The 19,081-nt window shown below is 38.2% G+C and overlaps 1 protein-coding gene across 1 annotated transcript in view; it reads right to left on the bottom strand.

Annotated features, from left to right (window-relative positions):
• Positions 1-4,851: 4,851 nt before the first annotated feature.
• The window catches only part of rxfp2.S (relaxin family peptide receptor 2 S homeolog), a 144,638-nt gene continuing 130,408 nt past the window's right edge, over positions 4,852-19,081 (bottom strand). Inside the window, exons 15-18 of the mRNA XM_041584757.1 lie at positions 13,726-13,955; positions 11,163-11,573; positions 7,919-8,137; positions 4,852-5,120 (exon numbers count right to left, since the gene is read on the bottom strand). Coding sequence (XP_041440691.1) covers positions 4,852-5,120; positions 7,919-8,137; positions 11,163-11,573; positions 13,726-13,955 — 1,129 coding nt within the window. The remainder of the gene's footprint in view (positions 5,121-7,918; positions 8,138-11,162; positions 11,574-13,725; positions 13,956-19,081) is intronic.

Here is a 19,081-nt window from a genome sequence, read left to right as displayed (position 1 = left end):
CTGTAATTTAAGCTGGCCATAGACGCAAAGATCCGACGTACGAATCATCGTATGATCAGACTTCCCCATCTCCCGACCTGCCACTAACCATTCCCATCAAATAAAGTAGAAAAGAGCAGATCAGCCGATGTTCTGCCCCTGACAGCAATCGTACGAAAGTTATGTCCAACCAAAGCTAGTGACAGTCTCCCACTGAAAATCGTCCGATCGGCAATACACGCAGAGATATTATCGTCAGCCGACAGAAATTTTCTAACCTGTCCGATAGACCAAACGACCATCTCTGCCAGACGAAAAATGCCGGGACTCTCCACACACGGTCCGAAAATTGAATGAATCCTCGATTCATACGATCAGATCTTTGCGTCTATGGCCAGCTGAAGCTGCATGAATACTTATTGACAGCAAAACAATCTATCTGGTTTATTAATTGCTTAAATGTCGCCTTATGTTAATTCGTTCTCTGAATATCCTCTGATCCCAAGCATTCTGGATAATAGATTGTATAGTGTGCAGACTAAGTAGCGAAGCATGAGTTGAAATCCCACTCATAACACATGATTAGTGATGGGCGAATTTCTCCCTTTTTGCTTCGCTGAAATATAAGTGAATTTCCAGCGAAATTTGCAAAACTCTAATTTTGATGCCCTTTTCAATTCACGTCAATTTTGATGTCGGCGCTAAAGTCAATATGCACCCGAATAGTGTTGACACGCAACGATTTTGACGTGCACCAATTTTGACGCAAGTGACTTTTCCGACACGCGTCCAGTTTTTTTTGACGCTGGAGTATATTCGCCGGCGGTGAGACGTGGAAATTCGACACAAATTCTCGTCTGACGAATTTATTCGCCCATCACTACACATGATCAAATTTGTTTGCTTCAATAGGAAGTGAGTAGATAGGTTTATATCCTTCTAGCCATGCGACTCTCTGTACCAGCAGAAAAGGTGACACTTTTCAGGTAAATAAATGACTTATGCAAACTGCAAGTCTTATTAATACACAATGTATTTTATTTCCGAAACAAAAATATTGACTGTGAATTCATAGTGGACTTTCTGGGTTTTTTCAGCTATACTGTATACAGTATACATATATTAAGGTAATGCTTATACAAAATAGCATTAGATATATTATATATATATATATATATATATATATATATATATATACAGTATATATATATATATATATATATATATATATATACTGTATATATATATATATATATATATATATATATATATATATATATATATACTGTATATATATATATATATATATATAAATAATTGCATGTGAAATCTCCAGCTGCTGGTTATAAGGAGATGTACATTATCCTAAGAGCTGTACCTGTGTCTGGTTATACCAGTCAGTCACTCTGCATGTGTTGGACCATATACATTAATGCAGGTGCTAAATTACTGTAGAACAGTTTCTTATGTCAGCCAATCAGCAATAAGTCTTGATCACTTGTCAGCATTTAAGCAAAGTTATGACTGGCTCTGCCCATAACTGGCATTGGTCATTGTAATTTAGCACCGGTATTAGTTATATGGACCTAACACATGTTATTTTGTAATAAACAAATACAATGTATAGAAATGTTTTGCTTTTTATATAAACCAAAACTAAGAACATGCTATAGAAAGATTTCTGTGTAGAAAAAATGGATGCATAGGCTTGTAAATAAATAGTATATTCTCCTATAAGGAGAGAAGTTAGTCACTCACAGAGAGGAAAGTTTTGTTCTAAGTATTTCAAATAAGACCAACTTTACAGGTCTATAGGGCCTATTTATGATTGAATGGGGTCACGTGCACCCCTTAGTGCATCATTTGCATCTTACACAAAGTACACTGTGCACCTTACACTGATCACACTTTAATAGGTGCAAGGGAGCCCTGTAATTAAAATTTGCCTTGACCAGTAGTGTGCACCAGTGAGGCTAATTTGCTGCTCATTAGCAAACCATTCACATTTAGGTGCAACTGCAAATATTTGCTCCCCATAACAGATGCAAAGAATTGCTCCAGACAGCAGAAATGTAACCAGCCCCAGGTTTGGGGGGGAGCACTTCCACCGCAAGCTCTTCCAGCGCCTAGGCTCCCAGTGGATTCGAGCTCTGTGCATCTTGTTCGTGGGCATGCGTGCCTGGCGCATCTTGCTAATTAGGAAATGGTTCCTGCATTTGTTTGATGCTAATTGTGCATCTGTTGTGCTCATTGGTTCCCTTTCTTGTAAATCAAGCCTACTCTCTCTCCCATTGGTCCTTTGCCCCTTAAATAGCTCTTTCCCAAGCTGGTTTCTGTGCATTCAGTTCCTGTCTAAGCTTTGTTCGTGATTGATATTCTGGTTTTGACTCCTGCCTACCTACTTACTCTGATCCTGCCTTAGCCCTGTCCATATTGATATTCTGCTTTTGACTCCTGCCTGGTTTCCAACTCCGATCCGTGCTACTTGTCCCGAACCTTGCCTGGCCTTGATTTCGATTCCCCTTTCCCCTCGTCTGTACTGCGAGTATCCTAGACAAGTTCAGATTCCCTGTCGATTCTGCAGCAGAAAATCTGGGGCGCCAAAATGGCGCAGATGAAGACCAGGATCGTCAGGGGTGACTTTGTTCACTGAAAGGTACCTACGAGAGGTCTTCTTGGGTTCCTTGTTAACTAGCATTACAAGAAGTCGACTTTGCACTTGCTTTTCTTCTGCATTACCCACTTTAGTAAATGACCCCCTATGTGTTTTAAAGGGTTGCTACAAATGCATTGGATGACATTGTTAGAGTTAGATTTAGGGTCGGGGTTAGGTCATAGAACATTTTTAATACTGATATCAAAATAAATAAGTAACATTTCTCTCCAACTGTACATATGTCTAGATCATTTATATGCAATCTACTGCTATGTAGCTATGGCTGAACTATATAAACTGGGGTAAGGCACTGCAATGCATGTGATATAATGTGATAGATCTACAATTTGGTACATCTAATGATCCTTATCAATTGACTGTATCATATTATGTGCATACATATGTACATATGTGCACAATAAAGACAGGAAAAATTTTTGCACTTGGGAAACTCTAGCGAAATAACAGAAAGAAGGGTGGAACACATTCCGAGCGAGCGAACATGAAGGGTGAGTAACTTTCCCTCTTTTCATTATAGCATTAGCAAGAAAGGTATGCAAGGATTTGCTGTTAAATTTGGATTTAGAATTGACGGTTGGTCACTACAAAAACATAGCATGGCTAGTAGTAGTGACATTTTTCACCAGGTTTCCCCGACAAAAAAGACACCCATAAACTCCAATGGGTGAAAAAAATTGTCATTTGGCAAAAAGATTTGTTGCCATAGACTTCCATGCATTTGACACATTTTTCACCATTTTGGGAATTTTCAGCAAAGCAAAACAGAGCAGATTCTTCCATAACTAATGGTTAGGGTTAGGTTTAGGGTTGGGGTAAGGTTTAGGGTTGGGGTTAGGGTAGCCAACATACTTACATCACAAAGTTAAAAATAGGAATCTGTTTACTTTTGATCAATGACCCAAAGTATACAATCCATTAATATGTTTGCTTAAATAACTTTTCTTTCCTAGGAAATTGCAATTGACAAACAAATATAGGCCAAGGATGGAAATTGTTCACCATTTTGGGAATTTTCAGCAAAAGCAAAACAGGGCAGATTCTTCCATCACTAATGGCTAGGGTTAGGTTTAGGGTTGGGGTAAGGTTTAGGGTTGGGGTTAGGTTTAGGGTTGGGTTGGGGTTAAAGTAGCCAACATGCTTACATCACAAAGTTAAAATAGGAATCTGTTTACTTTTGATCAATGACCCAAAGTATACAATCCATTAATATGTTTGCCTAAATAACTTTTCATTCCTAGGAAATTGCAATTGACAATCGAATATAGGCCAAGGATGGAAGAGGTTTCACCAATGGCACAGGAAGCCTTTCTCTACTGCATCCCAGTCACAGATGATCAATCACATACATTTGGTTGTAAAATGTATGTGAATACCTTATGCCGTTTCCAGATGAACTGATCTGCAGTGGGTGGTTGACTTACCTTCCCCTGGATCACTATAGTAGACCTTTGCTATGTTGACCATGATAAACCCACTTTGATCAATCATTAAAGTGGGGGAACCAAACTGTGCAGACCTGGTTATATGAGCAATATGACATTACACCGACATTCTAAAACTGGCAGCACTTGTAGTTCAGCCACAGATGGCAGTGGGTTACAGATTTCTGGACCAGAGCATTTGAATACTTTCTAAATTAAACATTAGAATTCTGTTCATTTTAAGCTGAGGTGCCAGTGACTGACAATAAAATAAAAAATGAAACGTACTAAAACAAAACTGCTACTCTGTAGTAACAGTCATTTGTTCGGCGCAATATGACTTGTGTCCTAAAGAATAAATAGTTCTGTATTGTGACATCACTCACTCCAGCATGTTGAGTCCTTTTTATCTTAATGAGATACACAATTCCATGTTGGTTCCAGAGTTTTTTCCAAACATGTATATTTTGCATTCAACTTCGAAAAAGAGGCAGTTAAAGCATTTGCTAAAGCTAAAGTTGTCCTTAGGTGTTCCAGAGTGAGGTGACAGTAGAGGAAAAGTGGCAACAGTACTGCTTTAGATAAACATTGCCCAACCTACTACACTACAGTAGTACCTCCTAGCACCCACTGTCAGCCATGGACTGTTGAGTGGTGCTAGGAATAGTAGTTCAACAATGCTAAAGGGATATACATCAACATTGCTTTTTCCACTACACTCTACCACCAATAAACACATGGCCCTGGCTTTTTTCCATGAAGAGTCTCACATTGTCATGTCGTTTTGATAATGCCCTCATCTAAAGATTTTTTATGAAGAAATCCAAGTTTGAGTGAAGAATGCTGAGCTACGGTTTCTTCTGTCCAGACCAAAGAAGTAGATAAACTTTTCCTTTCGTTCCTGAATACCGATCTTCTCCTCTGCCTGTGCAATAGTTCCTTGAGTTTCTCCTTGAAAAAGCTTGTCGTTAGTGTGTAGAGAATGGGATTTAAGGCACTGTTCACAGGGAGGATAAATATAACAATCCATGAGGTAACAGTGCCTAAAAAAGAGAAAAGAAACTTATAGCAGGTGGAAACGCCACATTTCTATAGGTAACAATTCAATTCCATGGAAAGGGAAGTGAAACTACAGTATCATTAAACATAATTAAAATTAATGTTAACGGTATTCTGTCATTGTTTTTATTACTAAACGACACTGTGTTCATTGCAAGTAATTCAATCTACCATTTAAACTTTTATTCTTGAGCCAATACATGTATTTTTTTAGTTGTAGTTGTAAGTTTAGTGTAGGCATCTCAGGTTATTGTGCCTGATCCTGAGCTCAGAAACAGCCTGAGCCTCACAATGGAACTTCTTTCAGATAAGCTATTGTTTCTCCTAATTAGGGGCAGATGTATCAAGGGTCGAATTAAAAATGTAAATTTTTAAATTCGAATTTCGAGTTTATTTTAGTGTAATTTGACTAGGAAATAGTCCAAATTCGACAAAAATTTTGAAATTTATCATGTGTTGTCGAAGAATTCAAATTCGAATATTTGCCATCTAAAACCTACCGAATTGGTGTTTTAGCCTATGGAAGACCTCCTACAATCAATTTGGAGTGTTTTGGTGGACTTTTGAAAACATTTTTTTTTTGTTGAAAAATCTAATTTGATCGAATTTGATTCGAATTTGCAGCTCGATCCTATTCACCCATTTTTAAATTTAAATAAAGACTTTTAAAATAAATTTCAATTGGTCATTTTCTTTTCGAATTTCAAGTTTATGGGAGTTGATGTGAGTTTTTAGAAACTCCCGTAAACTCGAAACTGGACCCTTGATAAATCTGCCCCTTAATTTAACTGAAACAGTTGCAACTTGGGTTAGCCAGATTTGAATTTTTACTATTGAATGCTGTTCTCATATCTACAACTAGGTAGGGCATAGAAGCATTTTTAGTTATGCAAGTTTCAGGGAGAGGTTATCTTGTTACCTCACCATTGTCCTGCTGATGGGCTGCTGGGGACTGGGTAAGGTAGTGGTGGGTGATATCACTCCAATTTGCAGTGCAGCAGTAAAGAGTGACTGAAGTTTATTAGAGTACAAGTTACAAGGCTAAATTCACCTGGGAAACTAATAACATGTCTAACCCAATGTCAGATTTTAAAATTAAGTATTAAAAAAAACTGTTAGGCCTTTTGAAAAAACTAATTTTATTGCAGGAATCTGCTGGAGGACCACTATTAACTGACTCAGTTTGTAAAAAAACATATTTTCCCATGACAGAATCCCTTTAAACAACATTTTGCAAAGAATAAATGATAACATGCTCTTCTTTGTATATAAAGTAGCATCTCTGACAAAACAAATCAAATATCAGCCTTATTAGTCATTTGGAAGCCAAACACAGGTTAGCTGAGATTGAAGTATATGCACAATTAGGTACAAATTCTAGGGCAGATACACACGCACAGATTCGGGGATATTAGTTGCCAGTGTCGGACTGGGACACCCAAAAACCTTAGACAGGGGCCCATTTTCTTCTTCTCCTCACTTAACCTCTATTCTGCTAGTCTCTTTTCTTTACATACTATAATTTATTATTCCATCTATTTAGCCTCTTTGTTCTCAAAGAAATAGGGAATGGCCATGAAATAGGCCAAATGTTTAGCAGCGCAAGGGACCACAGACACCTGGGCCCACCGGGAGTTTTCCTGGTATCTCGGTGGGCCAGTCCAACACTGTTAGTCGGCCAGCGACAAATCTCCTCTTCATTGGGCGACTAATCTCCCCGAACTGCTTCCCTCCGGTTAGAATGTAAATCGCTGGCGGGATGGCAATTGGTGCGATTCGTTTTTCGAAGTAGCAAAACGAAGCGATTCGAGTGCCATCCCGCCGCCGATTTAGATTTCAGCCGGCGGGAGGCAGTTTGAGGAGATTAGTCACCCCGAAGAAGAGGCGATTTATCACCAGGCAACTAAATCTCCCCGAATATGAGGGTGTGTCTCTGCCCTCTAATGGTAATGCTAGTGTATCTTTTATCTTGGCACTTGCCATTAATTACTGTTCAGCCATGGACTAAATGCATGGGCTTTCTACACATTCTTACTCTGTTCAGAATAATTCGGGTTAGGGTAAAAAGGTGATCAGGGGGGGGGGCAATGTCAGTTCATGTGCCTTAGCATCTGCATTGTCCATCTTGGTGACATCAGTGGGGAGGGAAATGCTGGCGCAATGAAGACAGCATTGTGCATCGCTTATTGCTTTATTTAAAAAATGTGTCTAAGTATAAAAAACCTGGCGGTTCAGGATAGGCAAAGGAGCAATACAAGTGGGGTGATTGCAGTTTCCAGGGGCTGCCTTGTCCTTTAAATGTTGAAAAATGCCTTCCAATTCATATAACGTGAAATTGCTTCTGGTAAAATACACAGTTGTGAGTTGCAGGAACAAATGATTGGTTTTATATATGCTTCATATTTTTCATTGCAAATAGCCTTTAACATAAACTCATTGCCCACCATAAAACAAAGAAACTGTGTCGGCTACCAAGAACCTGACTGCCACACTCTATAGGTTCTAAGCTTTGTATTCCTTCCTTCTATATGAAAATTCATTTTGCTTAATGTCTTGCAGTGCCGCCTATGGCCTCCATGGCTGACAACTGTTACAGACAGTGAGAAATGGCTAGTGCTGTCATCAGATGAAAAGCAGACGGCATTAAAATGCCACATGGGTTATAGCCCCAAGATCTACCATAATCCACACATTGCTGGAATGAATACAAATCTTAAATACATGCTGCATAACTGAATGGAAATCAGCTAAATCTGTAGTTGTGTATCTCCATGCATCTTACCAGGGATTTCCACCCGAAAAAGCGAGAGTATTTTTAGGAGGAAAACTGGAATCCAGCAAACAGCATCGGAAAATACTATGAAGAAGAATCGGTTGGCGACAGCAACATCAGCGTGGATATGACTGTTGACTTCCGATGTTCGAAGGGCAGTCTTTTGAATTGAACAGAACATACTGATGTAGGAAAACACTATGATGATGAAAGCTAACAAGTTCACACCTGGCAAATTAAAGGAAGGAAACATGAGAAATGTGTTTATATGCAGCATAAACAAGACCTAACCTCTTAGGAACCAATACAATATTAAGAGCCTTGGCACATAGGAGCAGATTTATCAAGGGTCAAAGTGAAAATTTAAATTTTTGGGTTTTTTTATGGCCAAAACTGTCAGATTCGACTAGGGAATTATTAAAATTCGCTTTGAGGTTTTTAAAAAAAATTTAATTTGATTTTTGAAATGTATCATACATTGGCCCTATAAGAACTTGAATTTTACTATTCGCCTTGAATCTGCCAATTGCTGTTTTAGCCCATGGAAGACGTCCTGGGATCAATTTGGAGTTGTTTGCAGCCTTCCTGATATTAAAGTTTTTTTCGATTCGAGTTTGCGGATCAAACCTATTCACCCGCAAACTCCAAAAAGTTCCAAAAATTAGATTTTTGTTTTTTAAAATAATTTGCAACTGGTCAAATTTCAAGTTAATAGGAGTTCATGGGAGTTTTGAATAACTCCCATGAACTCGAAATTCGACCCTTGATAAATCTGCCCCTTAATTATTTAAAGTTTGAAGAAGCAGAAAAGGAATAAGAGCACTGAAAGTTTTTCATTCTTTTTTGTAATTTTAAACACTTTACTACTTGAACAGAATCCATATGTTAATTGTTAAACAAGTGGAACGCAAAGGAGTGCAGGTGGAATGCACTCCCATCTTTGTATGAGGATAGGCGAGGTGAGGAACAAGTGCAACTGGATTCAGAGTTGTTGGGTCAAAGATTTGGGGCAATTCTGCCCTTAAGCTGGCCATAGACGCAAAGATCCAATCGTAAGAATCAACGTATGATCGGACATTCCCATCTCCCGACCCGCCACTAACCATTCAGATGAAAGTCTTACCATTCCGACCAAATAAAGTAGTAAAAGAACAGATCGGCAGGCGACAGAAATTTTCTAACCTGTCCGATCTACCAAACAACCGATGGACGAAAAATGTCGAGACTCTCCACACACGGTCCCGAAAATCGTACGAATCCACGTTGCGTCTATGGCCATCTTAAGCCACCCTGAGGCGGCTCCTGTGATGCACCACTCTTACCATATTCCATTGGAGCGGGTCCAGGGTTGATTGATGAGTGAAATTGCATGAATTGCTTGCTATATATCTGTTATTGTAGCTGTTAATGAATTGTGTTTAGTAGGCTGGCCAGACACATTATTAATTGTTTATTAAAACTGTGTTGTTAATAGATTATTGAGAACCCAGCAAAAATAGCTTTTTAGGCAATATCAAGAGCCTAATAGTGAATAATGTCCTCCCTATTACAAAATATAAGGATACCATAAGTCACTGCCTTATAATAGGATTCTCAAGTTCTTCACTAAACCTTGATTACAACTGATGACACCACTAAGCACCATTTATAGTGAGTGATATGTAATCCATGCCTCTTGTGTGTTATATGCATATTAATGCATGGTACAAACAACAGAAGCAGAAAAGCAGTGCAACTGTGGCCTACTTTCATGTTGGAACAGTATATGCATGTGTATTCAGGGTCGGACTGGGGCATCCAGGACCCATCGGGTGGACTTTAAGGTCCCTCCTCCCAACATCCATTGTAACCCCCACCCGGAGCCTGTGCCATCATTGTTCATTGATGCTACTCCAAGGACCAAACATGGAGTAGCTTCAGTTTACCTGTTTGCTCTGTATAGCTCTAGAAATAAAAAAAACATAGTTTTTTCTTGATTAAAATAATAATTAAAGGAGATGTTCACCATTGCATTAACTTTTTGCATGATGTAGAGTGTGATATTCTGAAACAATTTGTAATTGGTTTCATTCTCTATTATTTGTGTTTTTTGAGCTATTTCACTTTTTATTCGGCAGCTCGTCAGTTGGCAATTTCAGCAATCTGATTGCTGAGGTCCGAATTACCCTAGCAACCATGCATCAATATGAATAAGAGACTGGAATATGAATAGGAGATGCCTGAATAGAAAGATGAGCAATAACAATAAATTGTGTGAGACCCTCATTTGAAAGCTGGAAAGAATCCGAAGAAGAAGGGAAATAATTCAAAAAGTAAAATAAATAAATAATGAAGACAAATTGAAAAGTTGCTAAGAATTGGCCATTCTTTAACATACTGAAAGTTAACCTAAAGGTGACCCACTCCTTTAAAAAGTAGGGTCAGCACAAGCCATATTGAGCTTATGTTAAACAAGGGGGTATACTGCCCCTTTTAGCACAACAATCCTTCAGATTTTATATTTTCTGGTATAAGAAATGCTGAACTATCTCTTGCTTTTACCAGGTAGTAAGCACAGGGTTCCTAACCACATATTGTACCTTCCCATGAAGGTACGAGTTGTGCTCATATGCACGCAATGTATTAACCTCTGGAAACTTTTGCACCTCTATGCAGTGGCTGTGTTGGGCAAAATTATGCTGGAATTCTGGGATGGAATGTTGCATTGTGGGTAAAAACATAAAGGGCGTTACTTATTTTTCTGGTCGGATTTTTAAAGGGAAAACCAAATTTTTTTCATAAAAAAACTCGAATTTTTCAAGATTTATTAAACCCCAATGGTGTTAAAAATATGGAAAAAAAGTACTCAATCTCAAACCTGCCAATTTCATGTAGACATTGACATTTTGAAGAGATCCTGATCTGCATTGGGTTTCGTTCAATAAGCTGAAGACTCCTGGTTTGGGGTGTCAAACCAGAAAAAGTAGCAGGTTTCAGGCATCAAATCCAAAAAAAATCATACGATTCGGTATTTTCACAATTTTATCAATTCTTCCAGCACAAGAAATTTTTGTGAAAATGTATTAATAAATATGGCGGAAAAGTCCATTTGGATTTTCAGAAAATAGTGAGAAAATATCGGACTTTAATAAATAACCCCCAAGATATTTAGCCAGCCAATTTTTCCAATTTGCATTCTTTTAGTAAACTAACTGTTTGGAGATTGTAAAACTACTTTTGAGATGAATTAAAAAAAAGAATAAACAAAACATACCTAAAAACACTCCAAGGGAGTATCCTTGCCCAGCAGCTTCTTCTGTCTGTTCAGGATAAAGAGGAAAACAAACTCCATTTTTTCCATAGTAGTTTCCAAAAAAGTCTTCATTCCAAAATGGAACAATAGCTATCATAAATCCAACTACCCATAGTGATATAAGGATTATTAGTGTTTGACGTTTTCCTGGTCGAATATTACTGAATGGGAAAACAATAGCTAAATATTTTTCCAAAGTCAAGAAGGTCAACAACAGAACTGAGACTTCAGTAGAGAGCATGGCCAGGAATCCAAGACTTCGGCACTGGAGGCTTTCCATCCAAAGCAGCGCATATTTCTTGTACTGTCCCCGGTACTTTACATCAAATACTCCAATGAAAAAGAGGTAGATTCCCATAAGACAATCGGCACCTATTTAGAAAAAAAAAGTATTGATTTCTTCTAATATGAAGTACAAAATGCTTAATGAAAATTAGACATCTGAAGATTATTTAGAAAAATTCTAATTTGCGAATTTCAGTTTTTTTTTCAATTTTGAATAAACTTGTAATTTTATCAAACTCGAATAGTTGCTTTATTAAAAAATTTGATTGCAAAACCTTTAATAACCTCAAATATGTTGAATTCTACAAACTACATAAGTTCAAAAAGCTGGAATTAAAAAAAAAATCCTTACATTTTGCATAGGAAAACTCCCGCTGACTCAGTGATCTCAATCCTGGAGTTTTTTGAATTTTTGGTGCTTATATCTCTAAAATTTGGGTTTTTGAAACTGTACTTTGAATTGAACGCAAATCACTGAAAAAAATTAAATTCCAATATTGATAACATTATTTCTAACTGGTATTCTTTAAACTTTTTTTTTTTGCCTTTCTTTTTGCCTTCCCCTAGAGAGGGTATAAAAACCCCACTTGAGTTATCTCCTGGGATCCCACTTATAGTTACATAGTTACATTGTTAAATTGGGTTGAAAAAAGACAAAGTCCATCAAGTTCAACCCCTCCAAATGAAAACCCAGCATCCATACACACACCCCTCCCTACTTTCACATAAATTCTATATACCCATATCTATACTAACTATAGAGTTTAGTATCACAATAGCCTTTGATAATATGTTTGTCCCACTTGGTTTCTTGGATGTCTTTCTTCACATTTCTACCTGTTTGTGGATGTATTGTATTGATCCAAGTTTGATTTCCTTTTGAGACTGTTTGCCCAGAAATTGTAATTCGCTAAGATTTCATGAGCTCATCTGTCAACCATGCATGCATCAATAAAACTAAGCATAATCTGATTTTTTGCTGTGTTTTGGACAATTTTTACACATGGAAGCTTATTTATTTAGGGTCAGATTTTTGAAATCACAACTAAACTCACAAACTATAACACCACGATTGTCATTAAATTTATTAAAACTTCTGATTATAAAAAGTAATAATGAAAAGAAGCTCTGAACGATCTGAAAAACACAAATACCCCAAAATTTTAGTTTTTCCAATAATTCATAGCATACCTCTAACATTCTGATTGATTTAAAAATTATCCAATAGGATCAACGCTCCTCCCATTGCCTTCTACAGCAACTCAACAGATTTTACTTGGTGAAGTTTGGCATGAAAGGCTTTGGTGATTTTTTCAATTGATACATCTCGAATTCTGGAGCTTTTTAGAAAAATAGGAAAATCACAAATGTTTCGGGATTTGTGGAACAACACTGTTCCTGTCTTGGGAAAACATGTTGTTTTTAGATCTACCAGGGAGCTGTTATCTTGTGTTAGGGAGCTGCTATCTCGTTACCTTCCCATTGTTCTGTTGTTAGGCTGCTGGGGGGGGAGGGGGATGATATCACTCCAACTTGCAGTACAGCAGTAAAGAGGGACTAAAATTTATCAGAGCACAAGTCACATGACTGGGGGCAGCTGGGAAACTGACAATATGTCTAGCCCCATGTTAGATTTTAAAACTGAATATAAAAAAATTTGTTTATTGTCTTTTGAGAATTGGATTTCAGTGCAGAAGTCTGTTGGAGCAGCACTATTAACTGATGCATTTTGGGGAAAAAAACATTTTCCCATGACAGTATCCCTTTAAAGTTTTCTGGAAAATTGTACAAAAACATATTTTGCTATTTTCATGTTATAAATATTGGGAATTGATCACGGTACGTCATATAAATATAATCATTGGAGAATTAAAGTGCTTGTGATTATCATATCATACAGATATTCATCAAGAATTGTTTTATACAATAAAGGAATTGGACAGATGTGAGTAATAAAAAAAAAATTCAGTAAAGTCAAATCTGTAACATGTTCATTTAATCTGATGAACATTGTTCAACAGTCTTGGAAGACAGGTTTTGACAATCCTTCACTGCCAAGAATCATATTAGGAATAAATATTTTGCAATGCTGCAACTTTATCATCATAATTATATCTGAGATGATAACCAACCTTTGTGCATATTCATATAAAATGATGTATTTCTTAACTGTGCAGCAAAGCAGCACTTTATGCTGAGAAACCCTCAGCATAATTTAATATTGTTACAAGATACTTACAGCACAGGACCTTTATTGACATTGTGTGCGTCTTGTTCTCTGATTGGATACACGATCTCATTCCAATAACAAAGATGTTCCCAAAGCATGTAATGCAAGCAATGACCCAAACAAATACTCGGAGAATGGTGTTTGCCAAAAGGTTCTCAAGAGATGATATCCCATCAGTTAGGGGTGTGCATACACGTACATGGGGTGCATAGGAGCAGTATCTAAACTTTTTAAAATATCTACGAATGAGAAGAGAAAGAGCAGATTTTCTTTTGTAAAGGTGGTAAAACAAAAACATGATAACATTTTTCCTAGAAATGATAAATAATTCCAAATATAAAATAGCCAAAATGATCTGGAAATGTACAGTATTAACAGTGTAAGCATAATGGGATTATTAATTAGGTTATTAAAGAACTGTGAAGTTTTCAGAAATGTTAGCAAAATAAAGAAAAAAGAAAAAAAATACAGTTATGGGACCTGTTATCCAGAATGTTTGGGACCTGGAGTTTTCCAGATCAGGGGCCTTTTTGTTTAGAAAAAATTGAATTGTCATATCTTAACTCTACTTAAAATCATTGCAACGTTAACTACTCCATAAGAATGTTCTGCCCCCCTGTATTGATTAAGGGGCAGATTTATCAAGGGTTGAATTTCGAAGTAAAAAATACTATGAAATTTGAATACTTCTATTTTCATAGGCGCCTGGCGTGTTTATACAAAGACACTGTTGTTTTTGCTCCCGTTCCACATTGCCTGATGAAGCGGGAAATGCCTGCGAAACGCGTTGCAATACTGTTTTGTGAATAAACTATTATTGAAAATTACCACTTTCGTTGGTGTCTGCTTGGAGGAGGTAAGTTCATTACTACCTCCTCTGAATTGCCCATTGGGTTTTTAAGTGCTTTTAGCTATTTTTATCCTTTTGGCGCCTCTGTTTTGTCTTACTACTATATCGAGTCCACCCCGAGTGGAGGGGTATCATCCCCTTTTTCTTCTTCTACAGAGAGCGACGTTTTATTCCTGAGTGGGGTCAGGATAATCTCCCCACCTGGCTATACAGTGGTTGCCTATCGGTAACCCTGGTTTGTGAGTATTAACTTGTTTACTCTACCATTACTCCCTGTAAAAACATATTACACTATTGGGGCTCTTGGTGTTCCTTTTTGTCTCTATTTGTCCAGGCTAAAAGTAAGTCTAGAAAGCCTGAGTTAGAGGGTCCCATCTAGAAGAAGTGTGAATAAGTAGATCCCATTCAGTTAACAGTAGGAATTTAGGTATTATGGGTTGATAGGAAATTTTCAGCAAAATACTATAAAGAGAGTCAAAATTCTGAATTGTAGCCAATGGAAATTGGGAACCACGATACTATCACAACACAGCACACTAACAGAAATTTGCAACACAGGTTTAAATCCTCTGCTTGGGATTAAATAAATATTCTGGTTTTATATAAAATGGACCAGATTCAATTTGAAAAGATTATCTCATTCAATGTTACATTTTCCCATCATTTTCCCATTCACAGGCAGATGCAATACAACAAAAAAAAAACATTATCTCACTGGTTATCACATGAAAACTCTGGAACTGGATTAAAATTGTCTTCTCATGAAACTGAATCTGGCCCAATTTCTGGCCCAATTCTATAAAATTTTAAAATTCTATACAAATTATAAAAATGGGCCAGATTGAATTTGAAAAGAGTATCTCATAATTCAATGTTACATTTACCATACAACCAGATGCAATTCAATAAGAAAACATCTCAACTGGAACTTAATTAGGAGAATTGTCTTCTCATGTAACTGAATCTGGCCCAAGTTCTAAGAACCATAGTGCCATTGCTTGCCTGGAGTCTGGAGTAATATTATGTTAGTCTGAGTTAGATAGCAGGGAGCTTGAGACTTCTGACTGGGAAGGCACCACAAGATTAGGATTATGTTGGCATTATTTTAGAGAGAGAATATGTCTAAAAAACATAGAACCACCCAACAGCAAGATGCTCAGAAAGCAATTAGTGGTGGAACTGGGAAGACCTACAGACAGAATCACTGTAACCTATAAAGCAAACCCTTCTTATTGAAATTATGAGTCTTTGCACCATGGGCTCAAATGCACAAATCATCAAATCATCTGCAGATCCTCCTCCCTTTGTTTCAAGGACTTCCCTTTTATCCATAAGGGAGATCTCTCGCTCTCATAGGGTACTTCAAATACTGAGGACTCCTGGTTGTACCTCACTGTAGCAGCTGCTCTCCTTTGCAATGATATGGATCTCTGTAAGGTCTTCTTCAGTAGGTATGGGTGCTCCTTCCCCTTAACATACAGACTATCTACCTCCTGAACTGGCCACACAACACAAGCCTAATCAAACTAATGATTTATGCTTTCACAGTTGGGCACAGGGGGTCTCCATCTTGTAACTTTGTTAAACATCTTTGCAAGACCAAGGGATCGTCATAAATTATCAAAACAGCACAAGTCAAATAATATCTGCCAGAAGCTGATACAACAAAACTGATTAATGGGTCCTGTGTTGTCATGTAATCAAATGTGGATTTTATAGTTTTTGTATTGATTAATATAAACTCCAACTCTGAAGAACCAGTGGCTGCAGCAAAATAATCCTCCAAATAGAATCCCAGTTTATCTGTTTAAATCTGGCTCCATGATCTTTGTCCCTGCAGCTGGAGTTGGATGTTAAGACAAAAATAAAATCCAACAGGCCTATCACACTGGAGGAAGTCGAAGTGGTGATCGGGTCTCTCCCCATAGGCAAGGTATCTGGCCCAGATGGTCTTCCGGGGGAGTTCTATAAGCCCCACAAGACATTGATGGCTGAGACACTCACAGCACTGTTTAATGATATAACTCTGAGGGGTATGGTGCCTGAGTCCATGTCACCAGCATATATCTCTGTATTACCAAAAAAAAGGAAAGATCTGCAGAAATGTGCCTCTTATAGCCGATCTTGCTCATAAATTGTGATGCCAAGATCCTAGCTAAAGTATTGGCTAATAGGTTGAGACCATATATGAAGGACTTGGTTCATTCGGATCAAACCGGATTTATACAGTCCAGCGCGAGAGATATTAATATTCGAAGGCTATACACCCATTTACAGCTCACACATGACAATGCGGGCACTAGGGCTATTGCGACATTAGATGCAGAAAAAGCCTTTGATTCGGTAGAATGGTCCTTTCTCTGGCACACCCTACAGCGATATGGCTTCAGAACCACATTTATGGGATGGATCCGGGCACTGTATCACTCCCCGGTTGCACAGATAAGGGCCAACAATATGCTTTCTACCACCTTCAAGTTAGGGAGGGGAACTAGGCAAGGAACTAGGAGGGGAACTAGGCTGTTCTGCCTAGCTATTGAACCATTGGCTGAAATTATTCGTAATCATGAGGGTATAGCGGGCTTGAGAATAGGTAACTTGACAGAAAAAGTGTCATTATATGCTGATGACTTGTTGGTCTATCTTGAAAACCCCGGCTCTGCCCTCAATAACTTGCTGGAAGTCATAATTCATAACGGGAAATACTCTGGACTTAGGGTCAATTGGCACAAGTCTACCCTATTTGCCCTTGACCAGGCAGCCAAGGGTCAGTTATCCCCAAACTCCCCCCTTAAGTGGGTGGATACTTTTCTTTATCTGGGTATATGGATTACACGGGAGGTCACCAGTTATAAGGCAGCCAATATAGACCCCATCACCAAAGATATGATCACTAAGTTCGCCCAGTGGAAGTCACTGCCACTATCACTGTATGGTAGGGCTGATTTGCTAAAAATTAAATATGTTCCCAAATATCTATACGTGTTCAGAAACACGCCCATGTGGCTCGCTAAGGCTTTTTTTAATCTAGTGAACGCTGCCATCACCTCATTTATCTGGTACAACAAAGTCCCTAGGTTCAATATGGCGACATTACAACGGTCAATATAGGCAGGGGGGATCCCAGTTCCCAATTTGTATCTGTACTATCTTGCTGCTGTATTAGTAACTGTACGATGGTGGTTTGAGTCAGATAGTACTAATGCTACTTCAGTGTTGGAGGCTGGGATAATGGGCTCCAAAGAGGCCCTGAGACTATTACCTTATAGAGGAAGGGAGGCACACCCACTGATAACTCAATCTATGGACACCACTATTCAAGCTTGGAAAAGGGCTCAAAAATTATTGACTTCAGCTGGACAGCACTACCACTCACCTCATGCCCCTCTGTGGGGCAACAATTCATTTGCACACTTCCTCACTAATCAGGATTACAAATACTGGGCAGGTAATGGGCTCAGGTATGTCAAGGATCTCTACGATTCAGGAGAACCCAAGGATTTTCTGAAAATACGGGCACAATGCCCTGGTCAGTACATTACCTAGTTCCGATACAATCAGCTTCGGCATGCGGCTCAGGCGCAATTTCCCAATCCAAAAAACACTGTTATGGCCACTACTCTGGAAACAGCTCTACAGCTTAAGGAGGTCCCTAAACCTTTATCCTGTATATATCAGATTTTACGACACCAGGAGAAAAACAACCACTCAAACGGTTTAAAAAATGGGGCCGAGACATTGCGAATTTGGACGAGGGACAATGAGCAATGATCTTGCGCCATGTCCTGGCTACAGCAATATCAGCCAGGGATAAGTTGATACAACTAAAATTTATACATCACTCCTTTTTCACACCAGAGCGTCTTCATCATATGGATACTACTAGAGATCGGCACTGCACTATAGGGTGCACCCAGGAACGTGGTTCCATATGGTTTGGAAGTGTCCCAAATTGACTCGCTATTGGATGGACATTTTTTCCTTTATTTCTAAAGTATTGGTCTTACCCATACAGCCTGACCCCAGCTTGGCACTGTTAGGACACACAGGTGGGGTGGTAAACTCCGTCGAAAGCAGAACTTTGCTCCAATTGCTTATGTTTTATGCAATGAAGTTAATTGTTCTCCGGTGGAATAGGCCGGCTACGCCTAAGATGGAGGAGTGGAAGGAATTTGTTAACAAAGCGCTACCGTACTACAAAGCGGTATATATGTCTAGAGGGTGTACGGATAAGTTTATAGCTATTTGGATGGTGTGGGTTTTGAACTCTAATACGAACAGCCCGAATGTGTTCTGAATGTCTCTTATTGTAGTAAAGAACTTTTGATGGATTGGATGCTTATCCCCTCCTCACCCCTCACTTCTCTTACTCTTTTCTTTTTCTCTTTCCTTCTTTTCTTTCTTTCCTTCTTTCTTAAACTCTTCTTACGGGGTCTCACTTCTCTTTATGATTTCCTTTATTTTATTTTGTCTTGCTATAATTTATGTTATGCTTGTAAGAAAATTCAATAAAAA

This window comes from Xenopus laevis, chromosome 2S (genome assembly GCF_017654675.1).
Source record: "Xenopus laevis strain J_2021 chromosome 2S, Xenopus_laevis_v10.1, whole genome shotgun sequence".
Taxonomy (NCBI): Eukaryota; Metazoa; Chordata; class Amphibia; order Anura; family Pipidae; genus Xenopus; species Xenopus laevis.
This window is presented reverse-complemented; position numbering and strand designations above follow the sequence as displayed.